The sequence below is a fragment of the Hordeum vulgare genome, chromosome 7H (genome assembly GCF_904849725.1).
Source record: "Hordeum vulgare subsp. vulgare chromosome 7H, MorexV3_pseudomolecules_assembly, whole genome shotgun sequence".
NCBI lineage: Eukaryota > Viridiplantae > Streptophyta > Magnoliopsida > Poales > Poaceae > Hordeum > Hordeum vulgare.
Window position 1 is genome coordinate 597,620,736 of NC_058524.1, and position 20,561 is coordinate 597,641,296.

The 20,561-nt window shown below is 47.2% G+C and overlaps 1 protein-coding gene across 2 annotated transcripts; it reads left to right on the forward strand.

Moving 5' to 3' along the window:
• Nucleotides 1-10,393: 10,393 nt before the first annotated feature.
• LOC123410953 (mucin-5AC-like) lies at nucleotides 10,394-13,066 on the forward strand. Of its 2 annotated transcripts, none has more exons than XM_045103875.1 (5): nucleotides 10,394-10,753; nucleotides 10,850-11,218; nucleotides 11,448-11,621; nucleotides 12,170-12,223; nucleotides 12,325-13,066. In XM_045103875.1, the coding sequence occupies exons 1-5, from the start codon at nucleotides 10,553-10,555 to the stop codon at nucleotides 12,868-12,870; spliced, it is 1,344 nt and encodes a 447-aa protein (XP_044959810.1). In that variant the 5' UTR covers nucleotides 10,394-10,552; the 3' UTR covers nucleotides 12,871-13,066. The 2 variants fall into 2 exon arrangements, with proteins under 2 accessions (XP_044959810.1, XP_044959811.1); XM_045103876.1 differs by having other exon boundaries at nucleotides 10,395-10,753; nucleotides 12,166-12,223.
• Nucleotides 13,067-20,561: the final 7,495 nt, after the last annotated feature.

Genomic DNA, 20,561 nt, shown 5'->3' on the forward strand with positions numbered 1-20,561 from the left:
GAAATTTATTATATAATGAATAAAAATATTCCTTTAGTTTTAAAATATGTCTTGTATCAATCAAGAAAATGTGTCAATGTGTATTTGAAAAAAAATTAATATGTATTTTCAAAATCTTTCAAAAATATGTATTAGCAAAAAATGTATATCATATATTTGAAAAATTCTCAACTTGTAAAAACAATGTTTCATGTGTATATGAAAAATATATAATGTGTATTAAAATTATAGGCACATGTTGAAGAAAATTGAGAAAACTAAGAAAACCAATGAAAATGCATCCAAAACCAAAAAAACAAGTGAAAGAAGCACAAAAACTACCACTTAAAAAAGAAAAACATGAAAAACAATTCAAAATCAAAAAAACAAACAGGAAAAACCACTCAAAATCACAAGAGAAACAAACAGGAAAAACCGCGTGAAAAGTCGGTCAAAAACTTCCCTACAAACTAATCCCTAAGACCCATATTGGGGCGGCCCATGTGCCTCTACCTCCCGACAGAGTGAGTGCCTACGTAGGACTTTTATCGCGTAATATATAGCTCTCGCACACGAGCTGCCTAATCTAAAAAAGCCAAAACATAAGCCTCAATAGCAGTGCATGCACGTCACTTTTGCAAACACAGATGTCGTGGAGTGAGCGTTAGGCCACGAGACAGCGTTGGATGGGCCGAAGGGAGTTCATGCCGAGCCCCATGCCAGCAAGTGGGAGGATGGGAGTTCCAAGTGTGTGAAAGGTAGTCTTCCACACAATGAGCTAAGGTAGCCCCGAAGGTAGTGCACCGGCGGCTAGTCGCGAAAAGAGGAGGCCAATAGGCATCGACCATGACCAAAACACCAACATGCGAGAGGAGACTAATGCATCGAGCGTGGCGTGACAAGTTCGAGCTATTTTTACTAAATTCAAGTGTTTATAATTACTTCAGTAGCTCTAGTTATAAGCTTGTAATACATTAAGTGTTTTTGTTCTTCGTAGATTTGTTGATGAATAGAAGGACTTTGCATGGTTTACAAGTTGTTCGAATACACCCCCCTATCACACATATTGTTCCTGAACCATCCCCAATTGATGTTGTTCAATGAACGTGGAACAATTAAGCATGAACTTCCAACTGATGAGCACAAACCAACCACCAAGGCATCAAGATACAATTCCACTAAGAGAAACATCGAAAAATACATTTGCTTATAGTGTAATATGGTCTTAAGAGGTATGATTTATTTTTAGTGTGGTTCTAGTAGTCAACTGTTTTGTAAATATATTCCTTGCCTCTTTCCATCAATATTAACTTTTGAAGCAACTGGCTGGAGTATAAAATAAATATGATATCAAACAAATCTAGGCAAGTTGTAGAATGTGCGTGTTACAACTGAAATTTATAGTACGGATTGCACTATAATGAGGCCTTCTATTAAGAGAGATAGATATAGAGAAAGGGGGAGGGAGGGAGGGGGAGAGGGAGAGGGGGAGAGAGAGAGAATGGCAGGGGCATGGGCACTTCATACTATGAGTAACAAACTACGTGGGATACATGCCTAAAGACTCGGAATGATGGCTACAACACAGCTACATGTATAGATCGGTGTTTAACAACCCTAACGGTATGAACATTGCCTCGCAAGATGTTTAGACTGGACCAAAATCTAAGAACACTAAATAAGGGATCCCTTTGGTGAATATGTCTGAATTGTGAAGTCGTAGGCATGTGAAGGATACGAGCTTCGTCGAGGTTGGTATGGTTCCAAACAAAGCGTAGATCTATCTCAACATTTTTGTCTTTGCTAATGCATGAGGTTTGAGGACAAATACATGGCACTTACATTATCACAATATACCACCGTAGCTCTTGTCGGAGGATGGTATAGATCGGTCAGTAGTTGTCATAGCCAACATGAGTCTGCCACACACTTAGCAACTGTCGATACTCAACCTACAACAGTTAGTTCCTCTTTTCTGATTATTTTTTTATTTATCTACGGAGGTCAAATCACGTTGTTGATTTAACACTATTGTTTTGGGCAACAAAAACACTGGAAGCTTCGTGAAGCATTGAGAGGGCCCACTGGCCAGCCACATGGACACATGAGGCGACCGGGGGTGGCCATGCCACGTGTCCATGTGGGTCCCTCGGTTTATCTCGTGTTGACTTGATTCCACTGCCTCTGTTCAGAATAAATCTCATTTGGAGCTCGCTTCCGAAGCCCTGTGGGTGGGGGGATCAATTGCTGGAGGCTTGTGCATCAACCTTAATGCCGCCATTGAAATTGAGTCTTAGCAATCATAAAAGACTATATGATAATTGAGTATGTGGATCTCTTACTTAGACTTGATGATGCATTAAAATTGTTTGATGACTAAGAACATATGATGTCGAGTTTCAAGAGAATGCATTGTTTGAACCATGACATGTGAATTGATTGCTACTCAACGATGATGATTTTTATGAAAAAGTTGTTGGTTGTGATGCTAGAAAAAGTGATTGGAATTATCATAGATCAAACTTACATACTATGCTAGCATTCACACTTCATAAATTGTTTTTTTTATCATTTACCTACTCGAGGACGAGTAGTGATGAATCTTGGGAATGTTGATACGTCTCCAACGTATCGATAATTTATGAAGTATCCATGCCATGTTTGCCTATTTTTACAATACTTTTATATGGTTTTGATTCACTTTATATGATTTATTTAGAACTAACCCGGACTGACACTGTTTTCAACACAATTACCATGGTGTTGTTTTTGTGCAAAAAATGGAAGTTCTCGGAATCGCCTGATTTTTTTTATTTTTTTCTAGAGGAAATAAGCAATATTGGAGCGGAGAACCACGGGAGGGGAGCCATCGTTGGCTCACAAGCCAACAGGGCCCCCCTAGGTCGCACCCTAGTGGCTTGTTGGGTCCACAGGCTTCGTTTGGCGTGATTCCAATGCTGAAAAATACTATATATACCAGAAACCCCAGAAATAAGAAAACTTCCACTCCGCTACCGCAATTCTCTATATCAATGAAAACCCATCTGGAGCCTTTTCCAATACCCTACCGGACAGAGGAAATCATCTCCGGTGGCCATCTTCATTATCCTGGCAGAGGCCGTGACGAGGAGGGAGTAGTTCACTCTCGGGGCTGGGGGTATGTACCAGTAGCTATGTGTTTGACATGTCTCTCTCGTGTTCTTGAGAAGGCACAATCATGATGTATCACGGGCCCTGTTAATCTAGTTGGATCATATGATGTTATTCCCTTGCTACCTTGTTGTGATGAATTGAATCTTTCTATTTAAGATCTCGTTATGTTGGATTGAATATTTTGGTTTGAGAACACTAGATGTATGTCTTGCATGCAGATACCCATAGTGATATTGGGGTATTCAAGTGATTCACTTGATATATGTTAGGTATCAACTTGCGGATTCGGCGATCTTGGGGATCTATGCATAGGGGTTGATTGCACGTTTTTGTACTATGTTCTCCGACAGAAATCTTGGGGTGCTACTTGAAGTTCTTTGTGCTGGATTGAATATGATAGGTCTCAAATTTTTTTACGCATGTCGCATGATTTACCCACGGATAATTGAGGTGACATTGGAGTATCTAGGTGAGGGTCGATTGATATGTATCATGTGTGTTATTCTAGTACGAACTCTAGGGCTTTTTGTGACACATATAGGAATAGATCAAAAGATTGATGAGAAAGAATAGCTTTTAGGCGGTTCTACTACTTGCACCAATTTCATCTTATTGTTCTCCACTAGATAGGAACTTTGGAGTGATTCTTTGTTGCACGTTGAGGGATGATCATATGATTCTACCATGTTAGCACTATTGCAAGATTGCACTAGTGAAAGTATGAACCCTAGGCCTTATTACCAAACATTTATATAATGTTTTGCTTGCTGTTTTACACTTGCTACCTTGCTGTTTTATGTTTTCAGATTACAAAAATCTATATCTACTATCCATAGTACACTTGTATCACCATCTCTTCGCCAAACTAGTGCACCTACATAATTTTCCATTGTATTGGGTATGTTGGGGACACAAGAGATTTCTTGTATTTGATTGCAGGGTTGTTTGAGAGAGACTGTCTTCATCCTACACCTCCCATGGATTGATAAATCTTAGGTCATCCACTTGAGAGAAAATTGCTACTGTCCTACAAAACTCTGTGCTTGGAGGCCCAACATAGTCTACAAGAATAAAGTTGTGTAGTAGACATTAAGCGCGTGTTTACGGAGCGGATCTCCGTGTAAAACACACCGTGGCACGAACACCGAGGAAGCCCGAGCTTCTTTGAAGGCACGGCGTGGTGGCGACGAGGCGCTGGAAGAGGCGGGTGATACTTGTCATCTGTGTTGGGTTTTATGTGAAGAGGAACGGGTGATGTAGCACAATATAGATAAGTATTTCCCTCAGTAGGGAACCAAGGTTTATCGAACCAATATGAGTAACAACCAGTCCCATCTTCAACAACTGCACACAAGGAAGTAAACACTTGAACCCAACGCGGGCAAGAGGGTTGTCAATCCTCTTGGACTCATTATTTACAAGCAAGTAAAGTGTGTAGATGAAAGTTAATAATTGCAAAGTAAATAAAGACAGCGAGGTAATTGTAGCGTTTGTAAACTTATAAGTGAATAGACCCGGGGCCATAGTTTTCTCTAATGGCATCTCTCATGTAGTAGGCATACGGTGGGTAAACAAATTTCTGTTGGACAATTGATACAAAAGCACATAGTTATGTGATATTCTCGACAATGATCATGTATATATAGGCATCACGTCCATAAGCAAATAGGCCGACTCGTGCCTTGCACGCATTACTATCACTCCATCCATCGATCGCTATTTAGCATGCATCTAGAGTATTAAGTAAAACATGTTAATGCTTGGAGAATAATGACATGATGTAAAAAAAGAGAAATCAATCAATATGAATCAACACAATCGTTTTATCCTTAGTGGCAACAATACAAAGACGTGTTATTGTCTCTTTCTATCACTCGGATATAGAACTCCGCCAGATTGAACCCACTACTACGCACCCCTCTCACTGAAGAAATATCAATTTAGTTCGCCAAATTATTTCAATAGATTGGAGAGATTTACGAAGCTATAATAACCATGCAAATGAGAATCATAATAGAATTCAAAGAAGACTCAAATCATGAATAATCTAAACATAAACCCATAATTCATCGGATCCCAACAAACGCACCGCACAAAAGAATTACATCGGATAGATAAAAGTGAAAATTTGATGATCATTGTAATGAAGATTAAGAGAGAGAGAGAGAGAGGTATAGCTATCTAGGTACTAACTACGTGCATGTAGGTGTGTGGTAAACTACTCACACATCATCATGGGAGCAACAAACTTGATGTAAAGGTCCTTTGTGATTGTTCCTCCCTCCAACAAGGCACCGTAAAAGGGCTCTAGATGGGCACATGGTGGAGCAGAGACTTGCGACGGTGGAAAAAATTGTTTCTGGTGGCTCTCGTAGGTTTTTTGGATATTCTAAAATTTATAGGCCAGAGAGGGATGTCACGGGCCACACGAGCGGGGCAACACACATCAGAGCGCGACCACCCCCCTGGGTGCGCCCTGTTGTATGTTTTCTCCCTTGTGGATTATCTGGACTCCTCCTGAAGCTTTCAGGTCTTATTTTGGTACATAAAAATTCATAAAAGAAGTCGTGGCAATTGGACTCCATTTGATACTGTAAACCTGAAAAGCTAAAAACATGCAGAAAACATCAACTAATACTGGATTAATATGTTAGTGCTAGAAAATAATATAAATTGGTATAAACACCCTAAAAACATCATAGAATGATAATATTATAACATGAAATAATAAAAAATTATAGATACATTGAAGACGTATCAGCGGAGGAGAAGACACGACGGGGGAGCACAGGAAGAAATCGAGGCGGCGACGGAGCATGGGAGGGGATGGGGCGGTTGGAGAGCGCAGACACGTTGCGGGATTTATAGCGCATGCTGACCGACACACTGAAAAATGGCAGGGGGTTTGCCTTTTTTCCCGCACACGATTTTTTTTATGCATCACCGCTTTCGTACGTCCGTTTGCACGCCAAAACAATGATTTTTTACTACGCACATAATGTTTGACGTCTTTGTTGAAGATGCTATTAGAGCATCTCCAGCAAACATCGTATATCACCGATCCGCAAAACTTGTTTACAGTTCGCGGAAAAACGGTTTTGCGGACCGGCGCCGGTCGAACAAACCCCGCATAGTGGAACTGGAAAACGGAATACTCATAGATATTCCGTTTTACAGTTCCGCTATGCGGTGTGTGTTTTGCCGGTGCCCGCGCCAGCCAGCATATCAGGTGCGGTTTTATCTGAATTTGACACATATGCACATATTCAGAATTACTAATTTGCAATATAAGAAAAATGTCAATATTACAATACAATAATCATCCAAATTACAATAATTATTCAAGTCATCTAAGCAAACTAAATAATTCGATACAAAACTTGTCCCTAACACAAATCACACATGAATTAAATGAAAATGATTGGAAAAATGAAATGTGTTACTGTCTAGCCCTTTGCCAATGGAGCTCAATGAGAGCAACTCCAACGGTCCTACCCAAACGAACGGTGTTTTTGTCCGCTTTTTGTCTGTTTGTGTCGGCCGCCTGTCCGGCGTCCGCCCTATTTTAGATTTGCGTCGGCAGTGAGCCCAACACCCCGACCCATTTCATGTCAGCACACAATTTTTTTTAAAAGGCTCGCGGCCATAGATCATGCCAGCGGCCATGCCTCATGCCGGCACCATGCCAGCTGGGCATACAATGACCACATAGTTCATGATGGCACACTCGCCAGCGGCCGACACACATGCCAACACACAAAAAAGGGTGGGACTTGAGTTCGACCATGCCATCGCGGCCCTGTGGTCATGCCAGCACACATGTCAGCATACAAAAAAGGGCTCGCGACCATAGATCACTCCTCGTCGAACTTGAGCATGTTGTCCTGCATATTCTCTAATCACAACCTCTTCCTTGGCGACACGGTGTTGAGATCCACCTTCATGATCTCCATCCCGGTCATCATGCTCGTGAGAGCCACTTCTTTCGCCTTGGTCTTGGCGTTGGCGGCTTCGATCTCTAGCATCTTGGCTTGTTTCTCCGCCTCCATCTCAAGCATCTTGGCTTGCTTCTCCGCCTCCATCTCAAGCCTCCTCCTTTGGATCTTCTTGAAGGCGTTCATTTGCTCTTGTTTGTAACGCCGACGCTACTCCTCCCTTGAGTCCTTCTTGCTCATCATGCCCTCCACACTTGCGATCAAGGCGTTCGACGCCGCATCCCGCTTGTCCTCCTTCTTAGAATTGGTCTTCCCCGCGGCCATGCGTTCTCACCGTTCCCAACCTCCCCCACGACTTGCTTCCCCCCACGCGACTTGAAGGCGGCGAGGCGAGTCGGGCAGCCCCATCCGAGAGAACGCGGATGAGCCAGTGCTGGCCGCGGCCACGGCAGCGTTGACGAGGCTGTGCTGGTTAGGGTTTAACCCTAGCATATAGAGCGCCTCCCTCGTTGCCGCCGCGACGCGGCCATTGGTGACCTCCAGCTGCGTGGCGACGACAACGGCGACCGCCGCTATGGCTTCATCCCTCGCATCCGCCGCGTGGGTGTGGCCCTTCCTCTTGGTCGACTCCCTTGCGTGTTGTTAGGGCGTTAGCGTCTTCTTCGGCTTGGGTACAGCTACGGTCTTACGCTTGCCTTTGCTGGAGGGGCGGTCGTCATGTAGGACGAGGCGAGGGAGGCGGCGGCGTCGAGGTCGTCGTCCATGGCGAGGGGTGGGGCAGGAGCGCGCGTGGGCAAAATGGTTTTCGGGGGAAATGGAGGGAAATGGTGGAGGCTGCCACCGACTAGCGGGCCGGGGGGGAGGAGAAGGCACACGCACATACGTCTCGTGTCCACGCCGATGCAAATCCGGCTCAAAAATGGTCCGGGAATGGGTCGACATGCGGACTCCAAGTGGACGCGTGCCCTTTTGGGTCGACGCGTTGGGCCGACTTTTGTGTCCGCGCCGACCGAAAAGGACACCAGCTGACGAAATGGGTCGCCACGTTGGAGTTGCTCTGAGATCCTCCTGAAGCTGAAAGTGGGTGTATGCATTTTCAATCTCCTTGTAGGTTTGAAGAAAAGCTCTAATGCAATTAGGGTCTCTAGCTGGTTTGACATGGCTACCCACATTATCGTAGAAGAACTCCAAGTTCATGCCTCTCTAATCTTCGATAATCATATTATGAAGAATAACACAACTTGTCATGATGTTTTTCAAGGACCGCTTGTCCAAAAAACGAGCAGAACCACAAACAATAGAAAACCTAGCTTGCAAAACCCCGAATGCTCTTTCAATGTCTTCTCGGCCTGCCTCTTGTGCCCTTGCAAGTTCACATTATTTCCTGGTTTGGGGGTCTTTGATGCTCTTGACAAATATGCACTAAGCAGGGTATATACCATCTGCAAGATAGTACCAGATAGTACCTCTTTGTATATTCATGTCCATTGATAGTGTAGTTGCAAGCAGGAGCATCATCACTAGCAAGCCTAACAAACAAATGAGACTATTGCAACACATTGATATCATTGAGAGTACCCCGCATAAAAAAAACAATGCCAAATCCATAAATCCTCGGATACTACGGCGTCTAGAACAATTGTTGCATCACGAGACTTGCCACAATACATTCCCTGCCATGCCTTTGGGCAATTTTTCCAATTCCAATGCATAAAATCTATGCCTCCTAACATGCCAGGCCAACCTCTTCTATCATCAGATGCCATAAAATTTTTTGTGTCTTCCTCGATGGGTGCCCGAAGATATTCAAGTCCAAAGACACAGATGATCACTTTGGCAAACCTACACACTGACTCAATTGTAGTATCTTCACCAACGCGAAGGTACTCATTGGCACAGTGAGACGGAATGACGTATGCAATTACACACATGGTTGTCGAGATTTTTTGATATGCACTAAATCCCTTCAAGCCCGTGACATTTCTTCTTTGAGTAAAATGCCGAGAATTGGCCTCGCAAGCTTGAACAATTTTCACAAAGATGGATCGGCGCATTCAGTACCTTCTCCGGAAGAGGTGCGGCGGATACGTTGGATTGTCCGTGAAATAGTCTTTCATCAACATCTCGTTCCCGAGATGGCGATTTCAAGGAATGCAAAGACGGCCGACGGTCGATTCTCGCCGCCTCTTTCGGTTCTCGTCTTCGTGCTCCTTCATGGCAAGGGCCATCACCAACCTCTGCTGGCGATAGTTGACAAGCAGTGTCTCAACATTCGAGTCGTCCGAATCGTCGAGCAAAAACTTCTCACGCGGGCTCAATTCCATCTAAATTCACAAATACGTGCGTCACGTTAACCAACTGTGCATACTGCTCGGCACAAGCACAAGTACAAACTCACCGGCTGCTCGGGGGCGGTGGCTCTCCGGCGGTGGATCGGTGGATTCGGGGAGCCGGTGCAGCGACTCGGTGGAAGAGGGTAGGGGCTCCCCCGCAGCGCGATTCCGCCCGCAGAGATGGTCAGAATCACCGGTGGCGGACGGGCGGAACCAATGGCGGGCGGTGGCGAAAGAGGGTGGGGAAAGGGCGTGGGCTGAAATGTCCCTCCCGCCAATTGCTTTCACGGAATACGGGACACCGTAGGGGCGAGTCGGAAACCTGCGTGTTCGCGGGTTGGGGATGGAATTTTGCTGCGCCCCTCAAAGATATTTACGGGTCGGACGCGTTTGCGGGGTCTGGTCGGACATCATTTTTCGCGCCGAGCCGTATTTTGACGGTTATTTTGCGGGTCGCGGCTGACGTAGCGGCGACGCTGTGTGCTCTTGGCCGCAGTTCGTTGCCTTTGATTTGTTCTACTGAGCACTTTGTATCTTTGATTCCACTTTTTTCTTGTAAGTTTTTCTTTGATCCATTCATCTTCAATCATGATATTACAAGGAATGTTACAAAAAATAAAAATTATATTCAGATCCGTAGACCATCTAACGATGACTACAAGCACTGAAGGCACGCCGTCGTCATCGCTCCTTCATTATTCGAATGAGACACAACTTATTATAATAGACAATCGAAAAATCGTCGTGTAGAACCAGCCTACCAGAACAGCACCGAGGATGGCCTGAGATTCAAATACTTTGTGGGGTGGACGTTGCGTATAGGTAGGAGTACAATAGAGAAGTGACTGAAGGTGGTGTCCCGGCCAGCCCAGGCGCCGGCTGAGCTGGGACTGGGGTATTAAACTCGTGCGCAGCAGGGTAGGTGGTCAACATCAAATGCAGTCCTCCAAACCGATTTATTTCGCAGCAGCTCCACCCACTTGCGCTTGCCAAATGCCCATCATCACCATGGCTCGGATCCAAGGAAAGGTACGTGAGTGAGTGATATACTCCCACTGCCATGCGCTCCTCCCTCCTAGTCCACACCTTCTCCCCCCCATCCCCCTGCCCGGCCCTGCTCCTCATTTACGCGCCCGGTGCGTACATTCATGCATGATGCACACGGCCATGAAGAAGAGGAGGAGGAGGAGGAGGCGGCATGGCCAGCCTCATCATCTTCACCTCCTTGTCTCCCTCCTCCTCCTCCTCCTCCACCACCACCGTGCTTGTGCCGCTCTACCGTCGTCGCCCAAGATGGCAAGGATCCAGCAACATCTGGACCGCGCCAACAAGCCAGCACTGCGCACCATACAGGTACTCGACATGTATCTATTCTCACATCATTCCCTCCTCCCACAGTCCCATATCCTATCACAACTTTCCGTAATATGTATGTGGTGATGGAAGCAGAGCATGGACGGCGACACCATCGACTGCGTGCCCCGGCACAAGCAGCACGCGCTGGACCACCCGCTCCTCAAGAACCACAGGATCCAGAGCGCGCCGCCGCGCCCCATGCCCGCCTCCGCCACGGCCACCTTCCGTGCTAGCGCGGCGGCGTCGGGCGGCAACTCCACCGGCAGGGCCAGGGCGGCGTGGCAGACGTGGCACCACGCCGGCCACTGCCCGAAAGGCACGGTGCCCGTGCGCCGGACAACCGCCGAGGACGTGCTGCGCGGCGGGCGGTCGCTCTTCCGCTTCGGGCGCAAGCGGCACCGCCGCGACCGCGCGCCCCGCGCCGCCAACGCCCCCGACGTCGTCACCGGCAACGGCCACGAGGTTCGCCATTTCTCCTCCGTCAGTTACTACCTTGCTTGGCATGAATGATCCGAGCTAGCTCTAGTCGGGGTGGGTGGCGCGCAATAAGTGGCGCCTGCCCTGCCCTGTGCCCTGCGCCCTGGGTGAATGATGCATGGCTTTCATCCATACATGATCGATCCATCCATGCCGCTGGCTAGGAGTACTGGTCCGTTGCCATTAACTGGAGTGAGTTGGATGGGATGTGCAGCACGCGATCGCGTACACGGCGGTGGGGCAGCAGGAGGTGTACGGGGCCAAGGCGACCATCAATGTGTGGGATCCGGCCATCCAGGAGCCCAACGGATTCAGCCTCTCGCAGCTCTGGCTGCTCTCCGGCTCCTTCAACGGCTCCGACCTCAACAGCATCGAGGCCGGATGGCAGGTCACTCCCACTGTTCCGTCCCATTTTCATCTCTCCATCTCACTTGACTTGTTCATTAACCGTTGTAGTAGTAACTTATTGCATCTGCATCCATATGTACTGAGATTGCATGGACGGTAAAGAAAAAGATCATTGAGATCTGCAGCGCGGGCACATGGCGCCATAAATGCGTGCACATCTCGACTCGATAGATCGATTCCGTTGTGTACGACGACCACCATAGTTTAACCTCTTCTCTTCATTTGAGGTCAACCCGTTCATATGCATGGAGAAGCACTCCCAAGTGTGCCATACAAGTAATCCCCGCAGAAAAAGGAGAAATATATAAAATGAGATTGTACTTGGCTGCAGCGCAAGACAAAATTACTCCAAACATGCTAATGAGCCGTGGTAATCGACACACACACACACTCAACTCAGCGCTAACTTTGGATCTACGCCGGCAACATGCATGATAAGCACTGCATGCATGCATGCATGTGTGCTGCTTAGGGTTAAGTAGTCGATCTGCGCATGAAAGCTTACAGTTTACGTTTCTTTCTAGTCAGGTCAGCCCTGAGCTGTACGGTGACAGCAGGCCAAGGCTCTTCACGTACTGGACAGTGAGTCAAATCTCAAACGATTCTTCCATTCCATCACACTAATCCTTGTACTGATCATAAACAATCAGGGATTGACAGCTTCATGCACGTTGCCTTGACAGAGCGACGCCTACGAGGCGACGGGCTGCTACAACGCGCTGTGCCCGGGCTTCGTGCAGACGAGCTCCCGCGTGGCCATCGGCGCCGCCATCTCCCCGGTCTCCTCCCTCGCCGGAGAGCAGTACGACATGACGCTCCTCATCTGGAAGGACCCCAAGCTCGGCAACTGGTGGCTCAGCTACGGCGACGCCGGCGCCTCCCAGCTCGTCGGCTACTGGCCCGCGGAGCTCTTCACGCACCTGTCCGGCCACGCCAGCATGGTCGAGTGGGGCGGCGAGGTGGTCAACACCAGCCCCGGCGGCGCGCACACCGCCACGCAGATGGGCTCCGGCAGGTTCGCCTCCGAAGGGTTCGGCCGGGCCAGCTACTTCCGCAACCTCGAGACGGTGGACGCCGGGAACAGCCTCGCGCCCGTGTCGCTCGACGCCGTGCAGACGTTGGCGGAGGACGGCGGCTGCTACGACATCAGGAAGGCCTACGACGAGCGGGACGGATGGGGCACGCACTTCTACTACGGTGGCCCGGGACACAACCCGGCCTGCCCGTAGCCTACGTACGTACAGTACCAGGGGACCAACCATGTCTTGCTGGTGTACATTTTGCCTTGCTTTTCGGGGACTCGCTCAGCCGATCGTGATCAGCAAAGTCTTGGCTAATTCTAGTGTTAGTTGTACCCGCACGGCAATCGGAATTGCTGAGATCGAGCCTAATTTTGACGAAGGAAGCCGTAGGTTGTTTCTAAAACGTTGTGCCCTTATCGGTAAGCTTGGGCACTCAAACATTGCGCCCTTAGAACCTTTACAATTGGACCCCTTAAATCCGTCTCAAACCACCGGGCAGGCCGTCCGATCATTTAACTTGTCACAAAAATCGGTCTCAAATGTCCGGGCTAACCCCATAGTCCGACCATACCTCAAATTGTACCAAATCTCCCAAACCCTTCCTCTTCCTTCCACCTCCCTCCAACATTTTTCATGTCCGACCCCTCGCCGTCCGCCATCCTTGCTCTCCATCCTCACCACCTGTCCCGGTCAGCCGCCGTTATGTCTTTCAGCCCGTTCCTGACCGCCGCGACGGAGATATAGTCCGTCTCCTCCGTCGGCAGCCCTGCCTCCGTTTCGTCTTGCAAGCCGAAGAACATCCCCCGTAAGAAGCGCCATCACCGGGAGCGACAGAGGGAGGCTGAGTTGGCGGCTTGAAATTGAGAGGGAGAATATCGAGTTGGAGAAGCAAGAGGTGGCGATCAAATGGAAACTTCAGAAGGCCAAGACATTTGGAGAGATTGAGCCCGAGAAGGTGCGGATGCAACTCTTAGGCGATGCGGATGATGCAAAAAATCATGCTCGCGGATGAATCCGCCTTGAATGAACATGCCAAAAAATGGCTTGGGGAGAAGAGGAAGGAGATCAACGACCGTAGAGCGTTGGAGGCGGCCAGGACGGCTACGGCTGCGGCAGCGGAGCAGGCGGACAAGATGCAGGCGGAGGAGGCAGCCCGGATGCACGCGGCGATCGTTGCCAGGATCCAGGAGGAGGAGGCAGCCCCGATGCAGGTGGAGATGGATACCAGGTAGAACAGGACACATGGATGAAATCATACAGCCAGTGATCCGATAATCAACACTTGTTGGGCGGACATTGATTTCATTTGGCATGTTCGTTTGGTTGAACGATGAGATTTTGTTTAAAACCGCTGAATTCGGATAATTTGTATCAGATGATTGACGTACATGGCTTTCGTATAGATTTAAAAGTCTGGATATGAAGTATATGTATACATGAAGCAAAATATAAAGGGTCGTCTGGATGTATCCGCTGACATGCCTGGACACGTCCGCAGATATATAGGGGCCAGATTGGTCCAGTCCGGCTGTAGATGTTCTCGTGGGTAAGCTTGAGCACTAGAACATTGCGTCATTGGATTTCTAACCGATCCCTTATAAAATAAAGAAGGATCTGGTCGAGCAAAGCTTAATGGAGGAAATATATTCTATTAACTCGGTTCGGTTAGGTCCCGATTAGAAGAGTAAAACAGATTTTTTACTCTTCTAACAGGTTATAGGAATCAGTTAGTGTTTGCCTTGTAAGCTTGGGCCAAATACCGAAATAAAATTATTGCAGAAACCACTGTTCAAGAACTCATCCGATTAATCGGTTAATTAGTCAATAAATCGCTATTCCTCACGTGGTCTAATGGAACAACCTCTATTCACCATGTTAACTTGCCAGATCGATTAAATGGTTTGTTAGACCGATGAAATGGTTTATTAGACTCATTAATCGGTTATCAGTCTGATTAATCGATGTTGGACCGCAAACTCGTGGACAAACAAAAACTGATTATTTGTCCTATAGCCCCTCTCACCCGCACCTCGTCCTAACGTGACATTCTTGGATTAAGCTAAAGTGACCATTGTAATTAAGCTATAGTTATGGTCAAGATTAAACTAAATGCTTTTGCTAAAAAGTGCTTGATCAATCTTAGAATCATATCTCGTTTCAAATTCCCTTTTAAATTCAAATTTTAAATAATAAGTGGATTAAATATTTTTCCAAACATGAAATCTAAAATCATGATAATCATGATGCCTTTGCAAATATTCACCTAGTGATTATAAAATTGAAAACATATTTTATTAAATATAGAAGTGCTTCCAAACAATAATAACACAGGCACAAATATTTAATTAAATAACTTTTGAATTACGGAAAATACCCATACCTTTCAAATGCCCCCAATTCTTTTTTTGGCAGTACCATAAATTGCAAGATAAATAATGGACCTTGTGCCATAACTTTGCAAAGGAATTTTGCTAATAACATAAAATATAATATAAAACAAATAAAATAGAAAAGCAAAAAGGGAAAAAAATTAAAAAAAATGGCCTAAGTGCATTGCCCAGCCCACCTAGCCCCCCATCGTCCTCCTTTATTCACCACACGGGACGTGGGCGCGGTGATGGCCGCCAGCGGCCATGGTCGTCGCTGTGACGTGCATCCATCGGCTCGCCGGCGCCTAAAAGGCCCTCCCTGCACCCATGGAACCCTAGCCCCCTCTCAGTTTCCCCCAAGCTCGCCCCTTCCTCCCCTCTGCTCGGAATAGCACCGCCGTCGGCATGGTTGCTGCTTAGTCGCGGCCACCGGCCCTCCAGCTCCCCGCCATCGGGTCGAGCACGTTCACCAGCCTTGTCTTTTTCCACCCCGTCGATCAGATCGGGCCCGAAGCCATCGCAGCTCACCGTCGCCCCCGTCTTTCTCCTTTGAATCGCCGAATCTCTACCTCCTTGATCCGCTCTGGCAAGCCCTCCCCGAGCCCACCTGAGCACATCTACAGGGCCCGGTGAGCCCCGCTCCTCTCTCTCTCTCTCTCTCTCTCTCTCTCTCTCTCTAAGCTCGCGCGCGTCCCCTAGCCCCTGCTGCTACCGGAGCCGAAGCTCATCGTCACGGGAGCTCATCGCCGTCGGCTCTCCTATGATCCATTGACCCCACGATCGCCTCTGTTAGCTCCCTGTGTCGCGTAGGTCCTCCCCAACCCACGTGGTAGCTCACTAGCACATTGTAGCATCGTCCCCATCGTCGCCCGAACACGGCCGTCGCTCCACCCTGTCGTCGGTGACGATGTCGTCCCCCGCAGCCTCGGCCACCACCCCAGATCAATGCAGGGCTCTCCCCTCGTTCGTTTCTATCGTCCACGAGCCAAATGGTGGTTGGTAGGGGGTTTTCGCCGTTGCCCGAGCCCTCCGCGACATCTGTTGCTCACCTGCGGCGAGCCGTAGGCCGCTGCCGACGTGGCCAGGCCGGGGCCACCTCCTGTGTCCCTGCTAGTGGGCCCTGGGGCCCTAGGTTGCTGGGTTGACCCTGGTCAGCTGCTGACTGGGTAGCCCTAGTGGCTGACCAGTGGGCCACACCCCCGTGGGCCACTCACATGTGGGCCCAAGGCCATTAGCCCCTAATTTGCATGTTTAGATAAATTAAATAATTAATTTGAATTAGTTAGGCTATGATAGGTGGGGCCCTGTTAGTTTAATTAGATATTTTTAATTAAATGAAACCATATTAACCCCACTGTCTATGACAGGTGGGGTCCAGCTGTCAGTTTGACCACTCAACAAAGATTTTTGACACCCGATGTCATAGTGAGGTCATGCTGATGCAATAAAGACTTCTAATTAAAATAATTCTAAAAATTTCTTTAAAATGACTTAAAATTTTGAAAATTTATATCAAATAATATCTAAGTTAGATGAACATATTTTATATATGAAAGTTGATAAAAAAAAACCACGAATCCAAATATGACGATCGTTCATATGACACATGTCCCTAGCAGCATGAACATGGACATTTAGGCGTCAGAATCACGTGCCCGGTAGTAGCGAGACACCGGGGAAATATCGTCGGATATTTTCCTGCTCTGTTCATGACGTCTAGTACTGCGTGAGCTCATGCCTAGCACTGCATATTGCCATGTCATGCATCGTGATGCATCTAACTGCTTTTATTTATTGTTTCTTCCCCCTCTTCTCTCCGCTAGATGCCGAAGCTGATGTTGTTGTTGGGTATGACTACCCCCCTGATGACCAACCTTTTGCAACAGAGCAACAAGGCAAGCAACCCCTTGGTTATTCTTATATCACCCATTCCTTCTCCCTCATGCTTGCATTAGATATTGCTACTGTTGTAGATAGTTCATATTCTGATGCATAGCCTGTTTTTGATAAACTACTATTGCAACCTACTCCATATCAAATGCTTAGTATAGGTGGATTAGTGATCCCCAGTGACCCCAATTAGCCCCAGTTGCCCCTGCTTCATCATCGAAGACTCGACAACTTGCAGACCCGTAGACTCGGTCAACCGATCGACAAGCCATGACCCATCACATAACTTCACACCCCCTTTGTTGTACGACTCTACAAAGCTACTATCGAGTATCGAGGGTGCTACCTCGTAATGTACTTCTGATGGTAACCCTGTAGTGTAGTTAACCGAAGGTGGATTACGAAGGGTGATTCCTCCTTCACCACTTACGATAACGACTCTGTCGTGCAACCCCCTCAAGCGTGAACCATCGAGAGTGATTCCTCCTTGGTCACCTTGACGATTACATCGATTGGAATTCATAGAGGGTGATACCTCGGATTCCTCTGATGTTATAGACACATGGTTACTTTCACTTTACTACTGTAACGTGATGAAATGTGTGGTGAGGGTGGATTCCCGTGTGATTGTGACGAGTTATGGACGGGCATTCTTGGCCCTTGCCACACATCCTCGAGACGGGACGAAGGGACCACATATCGTGGATCACTAATTGTCATCATAGTTAACAAAACATTAATGGGATTGGGTATTTGATCTGAGTTGGTCAATTGACCTTTTGGCACTAACCTTCACACGGGGACAGCTATGGGCACTCAGTGTCGTTGTATCAGCCAAAGCTATTCAGACGTCAGCATTGGAGCGATGCGCGCCCGAGTGGTTTGTGTAAGCATTGATCTTGTATAAGAGGTGCCAGGAATGATCTTGGCCACCCTCGCAACGTGCAGGAGTGCAAAGGGTGATGGGCCCAGGAGCCCTGTGCACTTAGGATTTAGATCGGCGAGCTGGCCTCTCTGTTGAGCTTAGGTAGGGCTACGACGTGTTGATCTCCTGAGGTTGGGCATGACCCAGGAAAGTGTGTCCGGCCGGAGTTGATTGAGCATGTTGGGAAATGTGGTGCACCCCTGCAGGGATGATATATCTATTCGAATAGCCGTGTCGACGGTAAGAGGACGACTTGGAGTTGTATCCTGATCTAATACAACTAGAACTGTGACTTAACTTGAATGATTGTCTATGAGATTGCTTTCTCGCGGGGAGTCGAGGAAGGATCTCTGGATGTGCCTTAATAAATTTGCTACAACAATATGACTACATATGTGTTACTCGTATGTACTCTTCTAATGTCGCAAGACAGTGGAGATGCTAGTCTTTGATAGGACTAAGCTTGGACTAAGCTTTCTCTCTATTCTTGCATTGCTACAATCAGTCCAAAGATATAGCCCCATTCCTTTTATATTGATGCATACTTAGCAAGTTATAATGCCAGTCCTGCGAGTACTTTGGATGAGTACCCACCGTTACTTTGCTCCCCTTTTCCTCTTGATACGATTGCCGTGATCAGATGACGGAGCCCAGGAGATTGCTGATCACACCGACGACTACTACCCCGACGGAGCCTACTACTACGTGGAGGCCGCTGACAACCAGGAGTAATTAGGAGGTTCCCAGGTAGGAGGCCCCGCCTCTTCGATCTATGTTATGTTTGTGCTAGCCTTCTTAAGGCAAAACTTGTTGACTTATGTGTGTACTCAGATATTATTTGCTTCCGCTGACTCGTTTGTATACGAGCTTATGTATTCGAGCCCTTGAGGCCCCTGGCTTGTAATATGAAACTTGTATGACTTTAGTTTGTGTCTAGAGTTGTGTTGTGATATCTTCCCATGAGACCCTAATCTTGATCATACACATTTGTGTGTATGATTAGCGTACGATTAAGCTGGGGGTGTAACAAGTTGGTACCAGAGCCGACTGCTTGTAGGTAGTCCTCTTTCCAACGCATTGGCCGAAGTTTAGTCTAGTACTTGAAAAACTTTTACTAACATTGTTGTGTGGCATACGGGCCCACACCTCAATCGGGTGGGATTAGGATCTTTTACTCCTCTTCTATAAGGTGGGTTATGATCTCTCTTCTCTTTTGGATTAAAGATTTTGCTAACTCTAGCATTACATTCTCGTGATCACATCAACCCAAAGAGCTAGATTATCTACTGCTATTCTTTTGCAAGTACGATGCATACTGATACATCTCCAACGTATCTATAATTTTTGATGGTTCCATGCTATTATCTTTTCAACTTTGGATGTTTTGTATGCATGAATATGCTATTTTATATCTTTTTTGGGACTAACCTATTAACTCAGTGCCAAGTGCCAATTTCTGTTTTTTCCGTGTTTTTGACTTTTTTCAGAGAAGAATATTAAACGGAGTCCAAACGGAATAAAACCTGCGGAATGATTTTTCCATAACAGAATATACGTAGGAAACTTGAGAACCAAGGCAAAGGACCCCGGGGGAGGTCACAAGCCCCCTAGCCGCGGCCTGGGGAGGGGGGCGCCGAGCAGGCTTGTGCCCCCCCCCCCCCCCCCGTGGCTCCTTTGACCTACTTCTTCCGCCTATAAATTCTCCAAAAATCTGAAACTGCCGGAGAGAGCCACGAAAACACTTTTTCGTCGCCGCAAGCTTCTGTCTCCGCAAGATCCCATCTGGGGACTGTTTTGTCGCCCTGCCGGAGGGGGGATTCGGACACGGAGGGCTTCTTCATCAACACCATTGCCTCTCCGATGATGCGTGAGTAGTTCACCACAGACCTTCGGGTCCATAGCTAGTAGCTAGATGGCTTCTTCTCTCTCTTGGATCTTCAATACAAAGTTCTCCATGATCTTTCCTCTGTTTTTGTTTCGAGCCTGTTTTCTGTCGCAGATTTAGGGCAAGATGTCTTCTCAAGATTCAGAGGGGTATAGCTATGTGGCAGATTACCTTGCTAACCCCAAGCTCTATGGGGACTTGGATCCTTATGGCTGGACCACTGATGAGGAAGAAGATTATGATCCCAAGGGGAAGGAACAAACAAGTTCCGATGAGGAGGAGACTCCTCTACCTCAACTTGGACACACGCATGTGGAGTTCAAGAAGTCGAGCCTCCCTGACTCAAGGAAGAAGCCTAAGACTTTGTTTATCCCTTCTCATTTCTTGCAGGAGAGTAAGCAGGAATTATGCCAAAGGGTGTTGAGGCTTGAAGAGGAAAATGATGATCTGAGGGAGCAAAATTTTATGCTCAAGTGGAAATTAAACAAGCTCAAGACCTCTGCAACAACTCCACCACCATCACCTCCAAAGGAAGACAACTAAGCATGGGTATGGGCAATCCCCTTAGCTTGTGCCAAGCTTGGGTGAGTTGCCCCGGTATCGTATCACCATCACATCTTTTGTCTTTACCTTTGTTTTAGTTTGTTCCTTTTCAGTTTTCTCTTTCTCTAGTAGAATAAAGGTCTTAGTGTTTTAAGCTTGAGTTTTTATTTGTGTCACCACCGATGTATTCGAGCTCGTGAGCCATATAATAAAGAGTGTCTTAGTTGAAGGGCCTTGCCTCTTGCCATGATCAAAAGATTGAGAAAAGAAAAAAAGCATGAAAGAT

Bases quoted from the DNA above. Each gene is read 5' to 3' on its own strand.
- LOC123410953 (XM_045103875.1), top strand. From the start codon at position 10,553: ATGATGCACACGGCCATGAAGAAGAGGAGGAGGAGGAGGAGGCGGCAT. The intron at 10,754-10,849 runs GTACTCGACATG...TGATGGAAGCAG, and splicing joins CAGCACTGCGCACCATACAG to AGCATGGACGGCGACACCAT. The intron at 11,219-11,447 runs GTTCGCCATTTC...TGGGATGTGCAG, and splicing joins TCACCGGCAACGGCCACGAG to CACGCGATCGCGTACACGGC.